The sequence below is a fragment of the Nipponia nippon genome, unplaced genomic scaffold, assembly GCF_047370975.1.
Source record: "Nipponia nippon isolate SJK-2023a ecotype South Korea unplaced genomic scaffold, ASM4737097v1 scaffold_36, whole genome shotgun sequence".
NCBI classification, from domain to species: domain Eukaryota; kingdom Metazoa; phylum Chordata; class Aves; order Pelecaniformes; family Threskiornithidae; genus Nipponia; species Nipponia nippon.
Genome location: NW_028262354.1, coordinates 1,658,790 through 1,676,082, shown reverse-complemented (window position 1 = coordinate 1,676,082; position 17,293 = coordinate 1,658,790). Strand labels below are relative to the sequence as shown.

Genomic DNA, 17,293 nt, shown 5'->3' with positions numbered 1-17,293 from the left:
CCTCCCAAGTGGCTCTGAGCTGGGCCTTTGCCCTCGGGGAGGCTCTGTTGGCATGCCAATCCCCGCAGCCCTGGGGCTGCAGGCAGCCCTTGGGGAATGGCCAGAGCGGGCAATAAACTCACTCTAGTGCCCAACAGCTCTTCTTGGGCTGCAGAGTGCAGGAGGCCAAAGTGGGGAGAAGACAGGGAGGGCAAAGAGGGAGAAGCTGTTGTTGAAGGAGACGAGCACGGCCCCCACTGCAGGCGACCGTCTGGTGGAGGGACACGCTGCCAAGGGCAGGCAGGAGGAAGGGGGGCATCTCCCACAGGTCACGCTGGCAAGGCTCCAGGTGGGACCTGGCGGGCATGGCCCAGGGAGCCAAGGCTGCCACTCGGGGTATTGAGTATGGAGGAAGAATGCGGAAAAACCAGAGGTCAACATTGCAATGCAACACAGCTTTTATTGCAGTTCGAGGGGAGGAGGGAGTTGGGAGAAGAGCAGGGCCCTGGTCAGGGCCTTCCCCTGTCTCCTGGCAGTGGGCAGAGCGACAGTGAGCATCAGCCGTGCCACAGGACTAGGCGCCCAGTGCGGGTCTCTGTCATCAGGGGCAGCAAGTCCTGGAGTGAAGCTCAAGCAGGGCAGGAGGAAGGCAGAGTTGGGCCCCAAGCAGGCACGAGGCATCCGAGCTCCGGAGCCCAGCTATGCCGAAGCGATGTCCTTCCCTCGGGTGTCGTGTCGGGATGTGCCAGGGGCTTTTCCGGAGCTCTCCTTCATCTGTGGCCGCACCCAGTGTGAGGCTTAGCAGGGCCCGCAGTTGCCACTGAGGTACCTGTGGCCTCGGCGCCAGCCGCCATAGCCGCAGCTCCCAAGGCCTCCATAGCCCCCAGAAAGGCCATAGCCTCCATAGCCCCCAGAAAGACCATAGCCTCCATAGCCCCCAAGGCCTCCGTACGACCCAAAGCCCCCAAGGCCTCCTAAACCACCACGGCCTCCAAAAGTGCCGCCGAAGCCACCTCCAACGCCAGGGGCTCCCACCGAGCCAACAACGCTGTACTGCGGGAAGGAGCTGAGGATGGGCCCGGGGAAGGTGATCGCCGAGGCCGGGGGCTGGATCACCACCACGGAGTCAGGGCACTGCCGCACGCAGGGCTCGTTGGCGGTGTCAGCCAGAGGGGCCGGGGCGGCCACCCCACAGGAAGGGATGCACAGGCTGGCGCAGGACATCCTTCAGTTCAGGAGATGTAGCTGCAAGATAAGGCAGAGCTTGTTTTAAGGGTACCCGCTGGCATGGACAGGGCTCCACAGTCCCGCCTTCCAGGTAGAGGCCTCAGGAAACATCCCCTCAGTACCTCCCTGCACCATCTCCATGACACCTGCAGCTCATTACCACACACCAGACCTGGACTACTGCACCCTCCCGCCACTTGCTACTGGCCCAGACAAAGCCACCCATCCTGCAGTGCTCTGACACTAGGGTCACCTGCGTGCCCACCAAGGAAGTCCTCAGTGTTGCCCTGTGGTCCTGGCCACGCCGCGTGCAAGTAATGCCCTTTTTCAGCCCAGCAGCGGCAGGGACCTTTCTCATCCCAAACTCATAACACCAACAGCACCCAGGCTCGTTCCTACCGGGGCTACACACTCTGTGGTCCTTTGACAGGAAGAGGGCCAGGAGCTTACTGAGGTTGGCGAGTCAAGGCGGTTGGGACGTTAAGTGAGGGAAGCCTGGGGCCTTGGCAGCTTTTATGCCTCACCACAGCCCTGCTGCAGGAGCCTTTGCAGAAAAATCTGCCCTGAGGCTGCAGCGCGATGCCTGACTTCCTCTGCACCAGCAGCATGTGCCTCACAGCCTGGGATTACCAGTGCTTAGTGCCTCGCAGCAGACCCCACCCTCAGTGAATGAGTGTGGGTCATGCCATAGCGTGGTCCTCCCCAAGCCCTCTCTGGAGGGACTCAATTACTCAGCAGGGCAGCAAGGGCTGTGCCAGGACTGCCTGCTTGCCCGAACAGCGGCAGTGAGGCAGGCTGCACGTGCCCACGTTCTCTGCAGGCACAGGCATGTCAGGCAGCCTGCTCCTTGCATTTTCATCAAGGGGACCTGCAAGCCCCAAATACCTAGCAAGAGTCTGGAGATGGGCAAGGCTCAGGGATGTCCCTAGCCACTGTGAGTCTCCCAGCCCTTGCCAGCACTCGGAGGTGGTGGGCACTTAGAAGCCACCCCGAGCAGGTGGGATGCCTTCTGACTTTGACAAGCTTCCGATGCCTCTGATTACCAGCTTGTAAAAGGGAGGTAATGACAGGCATGATGGCTGTGCCCAGGATGGCAAAGCACTTCCGCAAGATGCTCAGGACTCTGACACGTAAGCAAAGTGGGGGGATTAGGGACAGATCGGGATTTATTGGTGCTGCCAGGTCAGCTACAGCAGCACCTTGTCTTTCATGTAATGATGTGTCACATCTGTCCCTCGCATCACCTCTTTCTTCTCCAGGGCACGTTTGCATGCCAATGTCCCCAATGAAGAGGGATATAATTGTCGTGAATCACATGAAATCAGTGTCACGAAGCTTGTACGCTGGATTTCAGATTACCTGGGCTTTCCGCCACCACCCCATTGGCCAATGCCCCAGGCAGTGTGGTACATGTATAAAAGAGCTGAGGGCTTTGCAGTGCTCCATCCACCTTCCTCCACTTGACTCTCCCAATCAACGGGGTAAGTCCAGCTCTTGGAAGCCTCTTGGGGATCTCTCCCTGCCTCCCTCAATACCACCCCTTCCCTGCACCCTCGCCCAACCCCTCTTGCTTCTTCCAGGACCCCTTGCCTGCCTGAAAGATGTCCTGCGCCAGCCTGTGCATCCCTTCCTGTGGGGTGGCCGCCCCGGCCCCTCTGGCTGACACCGCCAACGAGCCCTGCGTGCGGCAGTGCCCTGACTCCGTGGTGGTGATCCAGCCCCCGGCCTCGGCGATCACCTTCCCCGGGCCCATCCTCAGCTCCTTCCCGCAGTACAGCGTTGTTGGCTCGGTGGGAGCCCCTGGCGTTGGAGGTGGCTTCGGCGGCACTTTTGGAGGCCGTGGTGGTTTAGGAGGCCTTGGGGGCTTTGGGTCGTACGGAGGCCTTGGGGGCTATGGAGGCTATGGCCTTTCTGGGGGCTATGGAGGCTATGGCCTTTCTGGGGGCTATGGAGCCTTTGGGGGTTGTGGATATGGTGGCTGGGCCCGAGGCCACAGGTACCTCAGTGGCAGCTGCGGGCCCTGCTAAACCCCAAATATCCATGGACTTCAGTGCTGCATCTACCCTCGGTCTCCACAAGTAGCACCTCTTGTCTTCTACCACCAGAGGCAGAGCAAAGCTTTCAGCCCCTCTTTAGGCTGTGGCAAAACAGCTACTAGATCTTTACGATCCTTGCTTATTTGCACAGAGTAACCCTGCAGATCTTCAGCTGGCAGCTTTAGGCTTTCCAGCACTGCCTCCAAAAGCTCCCCTCAACCTGTGATACAACGAAGCTGTACTCATCCTCGGATGAGAGTCTCCTGCTCTGACAGCTCTGAGACTCCCAGCCTGCAATAGGAGGGGGGAATCTTTGGAGTGAAGCCCTGGGTTGCGCCTTGCTACAGCCTCATGATTGTTGTGTTTCCAATTCATTGCTTCTGTGTTGTTTTGTTTCCTGCTGTCATTATCTATTGCATTTTCCATCCACATTAAAAAATCCGCTTTGCATCAATAAGTTGGCTTTTGGTTGGTTTGTATGAGTTTGCTCTTCTGATTTTCCACGTTGGCCCAGCATATGTTGATAATGAAGCTCAAGCCACGGGGTTAAATATCAGATGGCATGTGCGTTAGCCAACATGGTTTGTGAGAGGTTCAACAGCTTGTCATAGATACCCTTGTTTTGTAGCACACAACAGATACAAACAAGCTATTAGCCCCATTGTAAGGGACACGTTTTGAAGAAAAAATAGCAGTGAATTTGTTACTTTGTGGTCCTTTTCTCAAGCAGAAATATACGTCTTCATATTTTTCCACGCTAGGTTGTCTGAGAAGTTCAAAGCAGTTCTCAGACGCTCGTAAGTATTTTATACATTTATAGTGGGTTACTACTCTATTAAAAGCTTACTGCTCTTGTCAGGTGCTTCATTGTTGAATAATAGTCACTTCAAATGTATATGTTGAGACATTTCAGTATATGCTTTAGTCAGAATGCTATTTTATAGCCTTCAAATTTTTCATTCAAATGCTCTGTACAAACATCTGTGATAGACCCTATAATTAGTTACTTTGCCTTCTCATCCCAGATATTTGGATTTCTTTCTGGTCTTATCTTAAGATTTCCCGGAGTGGAAGAAACATATGTGTGTGGCATTCCACGAATTTCTAACTCTTTCTTTTATCTAGGTCCCTTGTTAAAGCAGCTAAGCCCATAAACAGTCTGTAGAACTACTGAGACATTAGCATTTATTTTAAGCTAACATTGTCTCTTACTTGTGCACTCTGAGACACCTAATATTTTCCAGTTTGTACTTAATAACTTATTCATAACTTTCCAGATTTGATTTAATAGATTTAGCTAATGAAAAATTGAAATTATGACCGATTCCAGCTAAATTTATAGATCTTAATGTCAAGATCCAGGTCGAACAGCAACTTGCACTGTGCTTCTGCAGGGAACACGTCAGGCGCTGAAGTCAGTGAGTGCTTTCCTAGGAACAAAGCTCCTCAGAAGCCATGAGAAAGCTCCGCCCTGAAAGCTGCTGGAAGTGTAACCCACAGCTTTACTTGCAAAGGTTTTCGATGAATTTTGTACTCGTATTTTGTGTTGTAGCACAATTGAGCTCTGTTCCTCTTGTGAGATTGCCCTCCAAGTGCCTCTGCGTATGTTCAAAGGACAGCAATTACATTCACAATAAGGGTTCTAGGGTTTAATAGGGCTTTCAAAGCACTCCACCAGCTGTTTTATGCCTAGGCTGTGTTGCAGCATGGTACTATTAAGAGGTTACTACCGCTGCCAGTTAGGTACTTCAGTCATGAATAATAGAGTCACTTCAGACTGGGTCAAGGGATCTCACCCTAATAGCAATTCTGTGATTGTGCAGCCTGGGAACTTCACGCCATTTCATTGTCATTCAAATGGAGCCTTGCAGTAACACTTGCAAACACTTGTCCTTACCAACACTTAATAAGGTGAATGGAAAGTGTGCGATCTTCTGCTCTGTAACAAATCAGATCTCTAAATCCAGAAAGCATCCTAGACACTGCCAGCACAAAAGCACTTGAGAAAGGGGGATTTTCTTCCAAATTCTTGGCTTATTCCCCAGTTAAATTGGGTTTGTCTGCAGGCAGTCCACGCATTTACAAATTGCTAAGATGTGGTGCTGTTATATCCAATGTCTACACACACACTGTGATGTTAAGGCAAATTTAAAAGAATATTTCAAAATCCTTCCTAGGAAATTCCAGAATGGGTGACTTCATTTTCTGAGATACTACTGTTTGCAAAATACGTGCTCAGGTTCAGCTGACATTCATAAAAGCTACAGGATGCAGTATGTCTCTGTAAAACATATCGAGCAGGGGACAAAAATCTGTGTACATCCAAGTCAGAAAAACAGGGACATGTAATGATGCTATAACATTTTAATAAGAATAAAGCTCACAATCACAATCTAAAATAATACAGAAAGCAGAAGCAGAAAGAATGCGTACAGAGATTAATTTATATCTGCAGAAAATCTCCCGGTTTCATTGGTAACACTTTTGCTGCTACAGCTGTAGCATTTGACTATCCATTTCCATTTTCAAACTTTTCCACTTGCTTTAAGTCCAATGAAACAAATCAGAGCAGATGATTCACTGTTTCTTTGGTATAGCTTCAAAAGCAGTTAAGTCAGAAACACAGTGTGATGTATCTATAGGAAGCTAGTACAGGTACACTCTAGATTTCATTAATGTTAGCTGGGAAAGAGCTATAAATGAGTTAAGAAGTTATTTACTCATGTTAACCCATGTTAAGCCTGGCTTCCTTTACACCACCAAACCCATGCAGGGTTAAGAAGTCGGTAGGGAAAAAGGAAGACAAAACATTTTGGAAGAACATTGAAGAAGTTTTACAGAAACACTGAGCTCTCCAAAATACAGTCGCAGGCCTGGACTCAGAGCTTCTGCAAACCGTCCCCCTAACAGCAGCCATAAAGCCGGTAATTAAGTCTCAGTCCTTGTTTCCCATTAAATCCTTCTGGATTTAGCAGGGGTAGCAGGGGTAGCAGCTCCCATAGCTGTATCTACGGGTGTAGCAAGAGGAGTAGGGGTAGCAGTAGCGGGAGCTGTAGTAGGGGTAGCAGTCCCGATAACCGCACAGACCCCCGTAGCCGCGGTAGCCGCAAGGACTTCCGCAGTCGTAGGTCCGGTAGCTGTACCCGGTCCCGTAGCTGCAGGGAGAGTAGCAGGAATCCTCACACTGGTTCTGGTAGTAGTAAGTCATCTTGGTGCGATGGAGGGAGGCAAGCCTAAAACACCGCAGGGAAGAAAAAGATTGTAAGGCAATGCTCCCAACAGCAAGTAAACCTCAAATAAATGCTGTAAGCATGCAGGAAGGGAAGAGAGAGCCAGCAAACCCAGGCATGCTGCCCAACACCCTCTGTCCTCATCTATCATTCTATCCTGATTTTTAGTGCCGGGTCTTCCCCCTAATCCTTCGTCCTGACCAGCCTTTCTGAGCTTCCCTGCACAGCCCCACTGGCTGCACCCATGGATCATAATGGGAGATGGGACTGTGAACCATGACGCCTGTGTCAAAAGGGAACTGTCAGGAAATAAACTGGAAAATTCTTCATAGCCGTACCGAGATAAAGACTTTAAGGGAAAGAGGGATGCGCGCAGGACTGACACAGTTTCAAATACTCAAATATTAATGAAAATCCAGGGAGCAAAGAATATCTTACATATAAATAATTCTCATCAAATCACAACCTTAATTCCCAATGCATTAAGCTACTGCACTAGTAGATTAGTAACTGGGGGGGAGGGCAGGGAAGGAGGAAAATAGTATCAAATACATCTCTTCATTATTCACTAGGTTTTCTAAATCTGTTCTGACTTACCCACTTCTGCAAGGAGGATAAGGCAGGAGAAGCGAATGCATTATTCTCAGCAGCGCAGGTTTTTATAGAGCATCCAGTCCCGCCCACGGTGTGAAAGGCATGTCTGTGCCCTGGGTCGGCTCGAATTACCAAACACATTTTGCTTCCCTCATGACTCCTTCTCATTGATATACCGGTTCTCCCCAGGGTTTCTGATTATTGGTCCAGCACTGTGACATGCAGGCTACACCCTCCAGGTTTCTTTCATCTCAAAACTATACAGGGCAATTAAGCCTTGGTATCATCGTGCTGAATTCACTTCTTCAGTACAGCAACAAGTTGACAAAATATGCAAAGATGTACAAATTACCAAACATTTCATTTTTGGAAGACCAGCCTCACCATGCATGTTGGCCCATGTACTTTGTTGTACATTTTTTTTCTGAAATACCTGCGGAAAGGGCAGCGTCTCCTTTTCATGTATTTCATAACTTTAATGACATGTGAAACAGCACGTTCTTACCATTCCCTTCCAACATTTCCTGTAACTAGCAAAGGGGGAAACACCGTTTCTTTGATTTGACATTGTCACGCAATAGGATATTGCTGTGCTGATTGATTCAGCTAGAAAATTGGCATATAAGCATTAAAATGGTATGTAAATGATGTATTTTTAGAGAAAAAACTTTCAGAGACCCAATTCTGAAGCTATAAATTAGAACCTTAATAAAGCATAGAAACAGGATAACCTGATATATGTTTTTAGAAACTGCGTTACATAATACTGGGGTGTTTTCCAGTAACGTAGTATTAATATTTAAATAATAAATCTCTTTGTACATGTAAATCTTTAATAAGTATTAATGAAGGCTTTGATATTCAAAATTTAGAGAAAGGCCCAGAACATCTGACATGCCTGTTATTATCCTTCCTTTAGATGGGAGTAAACAGCAGTGTTTTGAGGTGAAGGTCACCAGGGAAGACCGCGATGTTGCTGCTTACCAGGTCCCATTCACAGCACTCAGCATTATTCACTGTCATTAACAGCATTACGTTAAACACCTCAACAACATTAAGAAGATGTCACATTAAATCATATTTAGCATTTGGGGGACTTCTCAGGAAAACAACAGTCATTATAGAGATATGTTCCTGTTTGTTTTATCTTGCTCCTCGTAATGAACCCCTGAGTGAATCATTTTCTGATTGAAGTGTAAACAATCACTAAGCAGACATTTTTGGATCCAATTAAATTTAACTCGTTTGGGCTGGCTCCACAGAAGACTGAGTTTGTAAGTTTATTTCATATATGGTGCAAAGCCTGGAAATTTCAAATATTTCAATTATTTCTGCTTGAAAGCCTTTAGATTTGTTATTGATTGCTACCTGCTTTACGATTCTCATAAAGTCTTGTCACCAACTCCTTACCTTATTCAAAAATATTTCCACTGCTCTTACACCAAAAAGGACCCCAGTTTCCTTCTATGTAGACTTAGGAGGTGGCTGTTGAAGTTTAGTAAAAGTAATTGATAGAGCATAGCAAGCAAGTAAAGCGGATTTTCTATAGAATGACTTTCCTGTGGCAGGTCACAGTATACAATTAACACATCCATGCATATTTGATTGCAGCAAGGTACAGACCAGATTTGTCCTCTAATCCAAGCACCTTCCTTGTACTGCTGCTTTTGAGCTGGAAATGATACAAACAAAATGATAAATACAAATAATGTCAATATTCTGACCTAAAAATGCAATTTTGAAATAAAAACAAAAATCAAACAAGAAATGCTTTCTAGGGATTATTATTTCTGAAAAAAAATTTGAAATTCTTTCTTCCTCAAAACAATCCAGAGTCATTGCAGGCTTCATATACTGAAATTTGTCCATTCCCTCAAAACTGGGATTGTGAACGTCAATCAATTCTGCTCTCAATATCCTTCCTTCCCTTTCCTGTTATAACTCAGATTTCACCACACTAATTCCACAAATATAATTGACCCAGGAAGTCTGAACATGAAAGAAAACTGCAATGCAATGTCATGCTTTTGGAAGCCAAGAGCTGACTAATAATCACAAACCAAGAAAAACAATTACATCAACTGAAGAAATGACGTGCATAACAAAATTTGTTTTGTGATGAATATGAGTTTAAAGCACAGTAGGCTTGGTCAGAAAAACATATAAAAGGGAGAGAAATTCAGGGCTCTCTACTCGCATCTCCGGACTTGCAGTCTCACTGAACTTGGTAAGTCAGACTTACTGCAATGTCTTTATTACTGTGTAGATGCTGTCTTTTTGCTATATTACTATAGAGGTGGCAGTTACACTTTAAAAGCAAAGTCTGTGATTTTGCAGCCATGCAAGTACAGTTCTTTTTTGTTAAAAATGGGATATTAAATGCCCACATAAGCTTAGAAAATTGTCTCATCTAGCCATGCGCTATGAGAAATTACCTTATTTTATGATATACTGAAGCATTTCAGGCTTCTTTATTTTGAAGCAGACAATGCATTACACTTTTTCAATTATTTCAAACAAAAAGCAAGTATATATTCAACTGGCAATTAAGGCACAGACACAGGTCCAAACAAACAAGCTGCTTTTTTCAGCAGGGCAATGCTGACTTGCACAAGGGGAGGATTTCTGCGTGGTGTCTTGTCTCGACAGCAAAAACTGGCAGAATTGATTCCTGAACTAGTGTCTGTTCACTTATGGTCTTTAGAGAAACAGCGGACACTGATACAGAGAACGTAAACCTAACAATATCCTCTTTAAAATACTATCTGAACCCAGACTGCCAATTCTAAACAATGGCAAGAAGAAAGGCAGCATAAAATATTTTAATGGAGAAAAGAAGGTGGAAAAACAGGAAGAAGTGAGCTGGGCAAGAAAGAGCCAGGGTATAGCCTTGAATGGAGATGTTGGGTTGGTTCCTGCGTTTGCCCTTCTCTCCTTCCCCTCTTTCCCATGCTTACGCAGGGTATGCTAGAAGCAGCAAGCTGCCACTGGCTCTCTGGGGCAGACCTTATCTTCTTCTCTTCTGCTGTGTTTTAGGCTTGCCTCCCTCCATCGCACCAAGATGACTTACTACTACCAGAACCAGTGTGAGGATTCCTGCTACTCTCCCTGCAGCTACGGGACCGGGTACAGCTACCGGACCTACGACTGCGGAAGTCCTTGCGGCTACCGCGGCTACGGGGGTCTGTGCGGTTATCGGGACTGCTACCCCTACTACAGCTCCCGCTACTGCTACCCCTACTCCTCTCGCTACACCCGTAGATACAGCTATGGGAGCTGCTACCCCTGCTACCCCTGCTAAACCCAACCATATAACAACCAGATAGGAAACGAAGGCAAAATAGTGATTTATGGCTCCTGTATGAATTTTACCTTTGCTAAGCTCCTGTGACAACAACTGTGGTCAAGAATGATCCTGAGTGCTTGGCATCACTCTTCAATGTCTGCAGCTATTTCAAGTAACCTGCTTTTAGTGTCAACTCTTCCTTCATAGCCTTTGTTGGTGGATGTACTCTGTATTTTGATGTGTAGCTTTGCAACAGGAGATGCAGACCAGAGCAGACACTTCGTCTCGCCATATGCTGCGCTGACATCTCTGCTCTTCATTAAACACCACCATAGTCCCAAAAGCATCTGCTGTGAAATGCAGTAACTCTTGGTTTAAAGAATGTATGAATCTCTGAATACTCCTATTCTGTACTACTACAAGCTGTAACTGCTGTATACAGTGCTTCTTACTCTCATTAAAAGATCTTGCATCACAGTACTGCTTTCTGTTATATTTTTAAGGTTTTTTTTCTTTTATATTTGACTTTATTAATTATTTACCTGACACGTGGCAAAAAAGGAGGCACTAGCTTTTCAGATCTGCAGTTTTAATCATCCTGTGGAGTCTGAGGTGACTGAGGACATATTGAACACTTCAATTTCTGTCTCCTCCAAGACAGTCCTGAAAACTCACATCTGCCATGTCTTAACTCTGCCTCTCTGCCACCAAACATGCCAAAACACTGCTTATTTCCAAAATACTAGCTTAGAAATGTGAAGATGTAATAAAATCAAATCAGTACTTGCTGACTACATTCCAGCCCAGGTTATGCTACATTTGAGGCTCCAAAATGCACTGAGACACAAAATGCCAGACTCCCTAGACTTTCTGCAGCTCTGAAATAGATACCTGATACGAGAACACATGGGAGCTCACATTCACCTCTTCCCAATGTGTATCAACGTTTAAATATTGCCATTTCTCCACCAGGGATTACTTTGTGCAGTTGACCTCTTGTGTGTGAGCTGAGCTTAGTCCTTCCCATTGCTGCCCTGGCCGGGCTGGCTTTCGGGCATGCATCCTGCAAGCGTCTGCCAGCCCTCGCCATCAGGAAAAATTGCTTTATAAAGGAAGACGAGAAGCACGCAGATTCCAGATAAGGTGAGGCTTCAAGGGGAAGCCTCTTCCTCCCCGTAATTAACAGGAGGGCATGTGACAGGAAGGGAGAAGAGCTGCTTAAAGTAAAAGTGACTGTCAGCTTGATGACAAAGCAATGAACCTACTGGGACAGCTCCCAGGCTGGAGCCATCCGGAGACACAAGAAGATTGAGTTTTGGAAGTGATTTCCAACAGGAAGTATTTCTCCTCCCAGTGTGCAGGAGCTTCAGCTCTCCAGCAAACGCCGATCTGCATGTAGGAGGCAGAATTATGGACTTTGGCGCTGATGTTTCCCTGGTGGGTACACCATCAGGGAAGGGATTGCTGTAGGGTTTCTTGCCTCATCCCGTAAGTGCCAGGAGCATAGAAATGAAGCAGAAGCTAGACACTTATTCAACAGGTTATTCAAGAAGTTGTCAGAGGAGACTGCAAAAAAGAAATCTGAAGAAAACAAGCCCATGAGTGCCTGGGTGAACTGCCAAAAACATCCATCAAACTCTGCTTTGAAAATTCACCATTCTGGTCTACAGTAACACAGGGGGTACTTCTGGAAAATTATTTTGGACAAATTACCTACTACCAAAGGCTTTTCCTGTTCACTGTGCTGAATTGTTGTATTAATTTCCTTTTATTGAAAATGTTCTCATCTGATTTAACAGTCTAAAAATGCAAATCAATATTTCCCTCAACTGGTCATGAAGTGCAAATTCAGCATCTGAAGGTATTCATTTTTTATTTAAAAGTAGCTCTGGTTTATGCATAAATTTGTCTTAAATGTTTAAGAGAAGTTATATGTTGATACAGTATATCATAGACTTTCTTATTTCAGAGTAACACAAAGAAATTGGAAATGGTTTGTCTTTCAGTTAGTAGTCTATTTTTTCACTTGTTCAAAATGTTCAGATTTAAATTTTGCATATAATGCAGAAACAATAAAAATATTTAAACCTATATGAAATACTCTTCATTATTTCAAAAAAATGAAATTACTAGAATTTTTTCAATAAATATTGTCAGTCATAGCATGTTGTCAGAAGAAATAGGGAAAAGTGGATCACATCTCAAGAAATGATGGGGTTTTTATGTACGTACACAAGCACACACAAAGATACTCTATTTGTATGTACTTAGAATTGCATGCATTATTTCTGCATAATCGTATTACTGACGTGATAGGAGATGAAATAACTATGCACTTGATAAAAGTTAAAGAGAAAATGGAAACATCCATCTTGAGAGAAAATATCAGCATTTTAAACTTTTTCAGAACTTCTTTTTAATACACACTTTTAAAATATTTGTTAGTTCTGATATAAACTCTACCATAGTACAGCTGGAAAAATACATCAAATGAAGGAATAATGTAGGAAAAATCATTTGACAAATGAAGATGACAAAAAGCAATTGAAATTTTATAGGGATTAACACACTTAAACCTGCAATGTTCTCATGAGTCAGGGCTCTTAACTAAATTTCTTAATGTATTTTCATCTGTCAATTTGACTCCATCTTTCTGTAACTAACAAGATTTTTTATAAATCATATTTCCAGTTACTGACTGAACACTGCTGTGTGTCTTGAAGTCTGTTTAGGGCACTTCCCTGTATTACTGTTGTTAGCAGGTACAGAATTGCAGGCATTAGTGAATTCACACTTCCCAAGCTCAATTTCTGATTTTCAATACTTAGCACATCAAAATATTCTATTAATTTTGAGCAGTTAGGTAACTTTGAAAAATCGCATGCACATGTTTAACTTTCCAGGACAATTAATGGCCATTTCAGTGCTCCTCAGCTGTTTGTGAGGGACCTGGCTTCAGCCACCGTGCAACAGGTTGCTTGGTCACTCAGAAATTATGATCTTCTGACCTGCGCAAACAGGAAAAAAAATAAATATTTTTGCGCACGTCACAATTTCAATTAATATAATTGGTTTCTTCAACGTCAAGGATCACTAGTCTGCTCTCATTTCCACATGACAATGCAAAGGTTACGGACTTCTTTCGTCTTAAAACTTTTTGGGTCATCCTCAGTTTTAATTATCAAATCAAGATACCAGAATGGACAAGACAACAACAGATACTCAGACTAGAGATGACTGTGAATCAAAATTCATATATTTGGGATATTTTTAACATATTAAACTTGTATGTAACCTGAATTATGTCAGCATTTCCTAGAGGAAAAAAAGAAGTTCTGTACACTTACATATACCTAATATACATTTAAAAATAAAACCTAGTGCACCTTATCTTCCTCACAGAATAAAAATTCCTACTGCTAGAGTAACAGAGGAGGCAAAAATATTTTGTGCCACTTTTCTTTGCCTCCTACTTCTGCCTGTAAAAAAAATACTTTTTTTTCTTCTCTTCTTCTAAAATACTTTTATTTTATACCTTTAATATTCCCTTTCAGTCTGGTTCACAGACCAAAACCAGGAAATTTATGAAAGTTCAGCATTCATTTCGGTAACTATTACATACATATACATATACAAAAGAAGGGGGAAAAATCAATCACTATCTATACCCCACCATTGCACCTGCTCATACCACAAAAAAATTCTTTCAGAATATCACCAAAACAAATGTAAATTAAGTTCTACAACACTGATGCTAGCAGAATATTTAGAAGTTAAAATTATATATATTGTTTTACAGCAAATCTTGTTGATGCTGGTTTTCGATCTCATCTAACACTGGCTTCCCAAGGAAGCAGAGCACAACACATAAAGTCAAAAGCCTTCTTTTTTATTTCCCCCTCAACAAATACCTCCTTGTATGACCTTCACTTCAGTGAGCCATTCCTCATTTGCATATTAAATGAGGATAATAACAGACGTTCTGGAAGTGCTGAGCTTCATCAAAATTTATGGTATCAATGCTCCTCCAAAACAGTCATTACAGACTTACTTTAGCAATGTTTGTATTATTTAAATATTAATGGTTTGTTACTGAAAGGTGCCTCGGTGTTGTATAATAAACAACAGAATGGGGAAGGAAACCCCTGGGCTAAGCAATGTTTCTCTTTATTAAAACTAAGGCATTATAGTCGTCATCCCAGCAGCAGGAATTTTTATTCGACTAAAGCCCATTGCAAAGCAAGGGACTTCGTAGGACACCTCACTGCTAGCAGAGTCTCTGGCTACTCTTCCCAGCAAATGCTCCCCACCAGTCAGGAACACGTGGTCTCCAGCCTACTGGCTTCCACAGCCTTCCTAAAAGACTGCTCTCCCCCTTTTCTCTGCTGCAGTCCCTGTAGTAAACCAACAGAAAACCCAGATTTGTTCTGCACTACCAGATCCTGCAGCGATACTTGCCCCGGTATTACATATGCATATATATCTCATATATATACTTCTCATATAAATATATCATATGTGTGTGCGATATCACAAGACATTGATTCAAGCAAGATTTTCTAATAATTTCACCCAGAAAAGAGAGAGAAAAAAGAAAAAAAACAGATCCTAAGTCTTAGACACATTTCTTAGATGCTCATTTAATTGATCCTGTGCCTTGACCTGAACTTCTTATAGTGTGGATGCCAAATTATAGACAGTAGAAGAACATAAAGGAATCAATGGAATGCATGTCATTAATTGCAACGGAAATGAATCAAAATGGTTGGTAAAAGCCCCAAGGACACAGTATATTCCCTCTTTCCTCCTCAGGTATTTTACGTCATCCCACAATGTTCAGCATCCACCTCCCTTAGAGGGGCATAACATAAAGAAACAGCCTATGGACTCCCCAGCTAGGCAGGCAGCGTAGCTGGAACTGTTCTGTGCATCCTCCATTCATTCCCAGTTGTCCTTTGGGTGAATTCCCAGAAACCCATTTGTCCTGGAAAGTTTTAAGATGAAAGAATCTCACAGGGTGTAATCACAATGTGCTACCAGAGGAATCTGAAAATTGTCCTAAATGTGGAGGAAAACAATTATAGCAATTGGACTTCAGAAATTTGTTTTGTGACTAGCAGGCAATGGAAGCACACGGAGAATTCCACTGACTTCCGCAGGCCTAAGAAACCGTATAAAAGCGCTCACAACCCCACACTCCTCACATCGCTCCTCTCGGTTTACTCTCCTCGGTGAACTTGGTAAGTGCAGATCCTGTTCTCATAGAGATTCATTTAACTTGGGAATAAGTCCTTTACTAGCATTCTCTGATTCTTAACAACGGTAGAAGTATTTTATCCTGTATGCTTTTAATCTGTATAGTTAAAAAAGTGGGAACATTGATGAATGAACATTCAGATATCATTGGTAAGATGTGAAGCCTGGTAAGAAGTTTTGTCTTCACATAAGAGAAAGCAACAACTCTACTTCTTTGGCTTTTTAAATGGAACAGACATTTTCTTTTTTTACTTGGCGATACTTAACACTGAAATTTTGCTTCATGGGCAGAATTGCATATTACGCAAAGTGGAAATGGCTTTTTGATGGAAAGATGTTGCAATAATGAATATGGACAGGTCACATGAATTGCTTTAGTCTCTCTGAAGTCACTAGAGCAGCTCTGATCTGCAGCAGTAGGGGATTTAAACCTTAGCTCTTCATTGTGCAGCAGAGCGTTTTCAGTGTCCTTGCTAGAACTGGCAGTAACAAAGCATGTGAACCAATGTTACACAGGAAAAGGAATAGTTTACATGCCAAGATTAAAACCAGACAAGGAGGCTGACTTTAATGAACTTGTCACAGTGTGTATGAATGCTTCTGAAAACTTTTGAAAATGCTGTGTGGGATTCGGGTCAGACGTTAGGACACCTACACGTGCACGTCCTGAGCTGCAGACTGGCTGTCAGGGCTGACCTCGGCTGCCTGTGCTGTGGGCTTGGACACCAAACACTCACAAATGCATACACTTGGATGTGTGTCTGCAAGCTGAACCTCCTGTATCCAAAGTCCAGAAATACAGGGTATTATGTTCACTTTCAAGAGGAGAAGCTAAAGTACAGAAACTGTCTCTCATGGTCAAATCTAGCAAGAAGGGAGCACAGAAAGGGGCTGGATAAAATGAAAGCCAAAATCACATCCAAAGACTGAGGCATTTCCTCAATATTTCTATTTCTATTTTCCAAGCCACCGCTGCTGCTGCTCCCTGCAAGCTGAGTCTACCCTTTACCTGCTGCTTTGTTTCAGGTTTGCCTGCCTCCCTCCACCACACCAAGATGTACTGCTGCGGGTACCCGTGCTACAGCGTGTGCTGCTCACCCTGCTACAGGACTGTGTGCTGCTACCGGACCTACAGCTGCTGCAACCCCTGCAGCTACCGGAGTCTGTACAACTACAACTGCGGAGACTGCTGTAGCTACAGGAGGACATACAGGACCCGATACTACTACCCTTCCTGCTGCAATTACGGTTACAGGTGCTGCTACTCTTGTTGCTAAACCCAGCAGCAATATCCCTGCAACAAGAATGAACCCCGACCTGGCAAGCAAAGATGAATGGCTAATCTCAGAGGCGATGTTTACAGAAGCGCTGAGCTCCTGTGACAGCAACTGAAGTTACTGAGAACAGGGAGCTTGGCTGCTCTCAAAAATTTCTTGGCATTTGTACTTTTGTCTGTCTTTCTGTCTGCTTCTTCCTGCTTCTCAACTATGAGCTCTCTCTAGATATTCTCCTGCATTTAAACCCCTCTACACCCCTTCAGCAATGGGAACAACAATCTACAGTTCGTTTGAAGCTTCTTACAGTTGCTGCAGTGATGTTAAAGGACTTCTGCAAAATTACCTTTTGTGTCATCTGCATTTTCAATAACTACTTCCAGTAAGGTGCTGCAGTACTGTGTAATGGAG

The 17,293-nt window shown here is 44.2% G+C and overlaps 3 protein-coding genes and 1 long non-coding RNA gene across 7 annotated transcripts; 2 read left to right on the top strand and 2 right to left on the bottom strand.

Moving 5' to 3' along the window:
• Positions 1–777: 777 nt before the first annotated feature.
• Positions 778–1,203, bottom strand: LOC104018266 (scale keratin). Of its 2 annotated transcripts, XM_087772429.1 has the most exons (2): positions 924–1,203; positions 778–878 (listed from the first exon to the last, which is right to left on the bottom strand). In XM_087772429.1, the coding sequence occupies exons 1-2, from the start codon at positions 1,201–1,203 to the stop codon at positions 778–780; spliced, it is 381 nt and encodes a 126-aa protein (XP_087628555.1). The 2 variants fall into 2 exon arrangements, with proteins under 2 accessions (XP_087628555.1, XP_009469664.2); XM_009471389.2 differs by having other exon boundaries at positions 778–1,203.
• Positions 1,204–2,807: 1,604 nt separating this feature from the next.
• On the top strand, positions 2,808–3,233 carry LOC148053844 (claw keratin-like). 3 transcript variants are annotated; one of them, XM_087772425.1, is made up of 2 exons: positions 2,808–3,051; positions 3,106–3,233. In XM_087772425.1, exons 1-2 carry the CDS (start codon positions 2,808–2,810, stop codon positions 3,231–3,233), a joined length of 372 nt encoding a protein of 123 aa, XP_087628551.1. The 3 variants fall into 3 exon arrangements, with proteins under 3 accessions (XP_087628551.1, XP_087628550.1, XP_087628549.1); XM_087772424.1 differs by having other exon boundaries at positions 2,808–3,087; positions 3,133–3,233; XM_087772423.1 differs by having other exon boundaries at positions 2,808–3,233.
• Positions 3,234–5,723: 2,490 nt separating this feature from the next.
• Positions 5,724–7,091, bottom strand: LOC148053843 (uncharacterized). Its single transcript, XR_015707874.1, has 2 exons — positions 7,070–7,091; positions 5,724–6,475 (listed from the first exon to the last, which is right to left on the bottom strand). It is a non-coding gene; the product is annotated as an uncharacterized LOC148053843 (long non-coding RNA).
• A 2,149-nt stretch (positions 7,092–9,240) lies between these two features.
• On the top strand, positions 9,241–10,462 carry LOC104021418 (uncharacterized). The gene is made up of 2 exons (XM_087772510.1): positions 9,241–9,293; positions 10,103–10,462. The coding sequence occupies exon 2, from the start codon at positions 10,128–10,130 to the stop codon at positions 10,365–10,367; it is 240 nt and encodes a 79-aa protein (XP_087628636.1). The 5' UTR covers positions 9,241–9,293; positions 10,103–10,127; the 3' UTR covers positions 10,368–10,462.
• The last annotated feature ends 6,831 nt before the right edge of the window (positions 10,463–17,293 follow it).

Coding starts and splice junctions, on each gene's coding strand:
- LOC148053844 (XM_087772423.1), top strand. CDS start 2,808: ATGTCCTGCGCCAGCCTGTGCATCCCTTCCTGTGGGGTGGCCGCCCCG.
- LOC104021418 (XM_087772510.1), top strand. CDS start 10,128: ATGACTTACTACTACCAGAACCAGTGTGAGGATTCCTGCTACTCTCCC.
- LOC104018266 (XM_009471389.2), bottom strand. CDS start 1,203: ATGTCCTGCGCCAGCCTGTGCATCCCTTCCTGTGGGGTGGCCGCCCCG.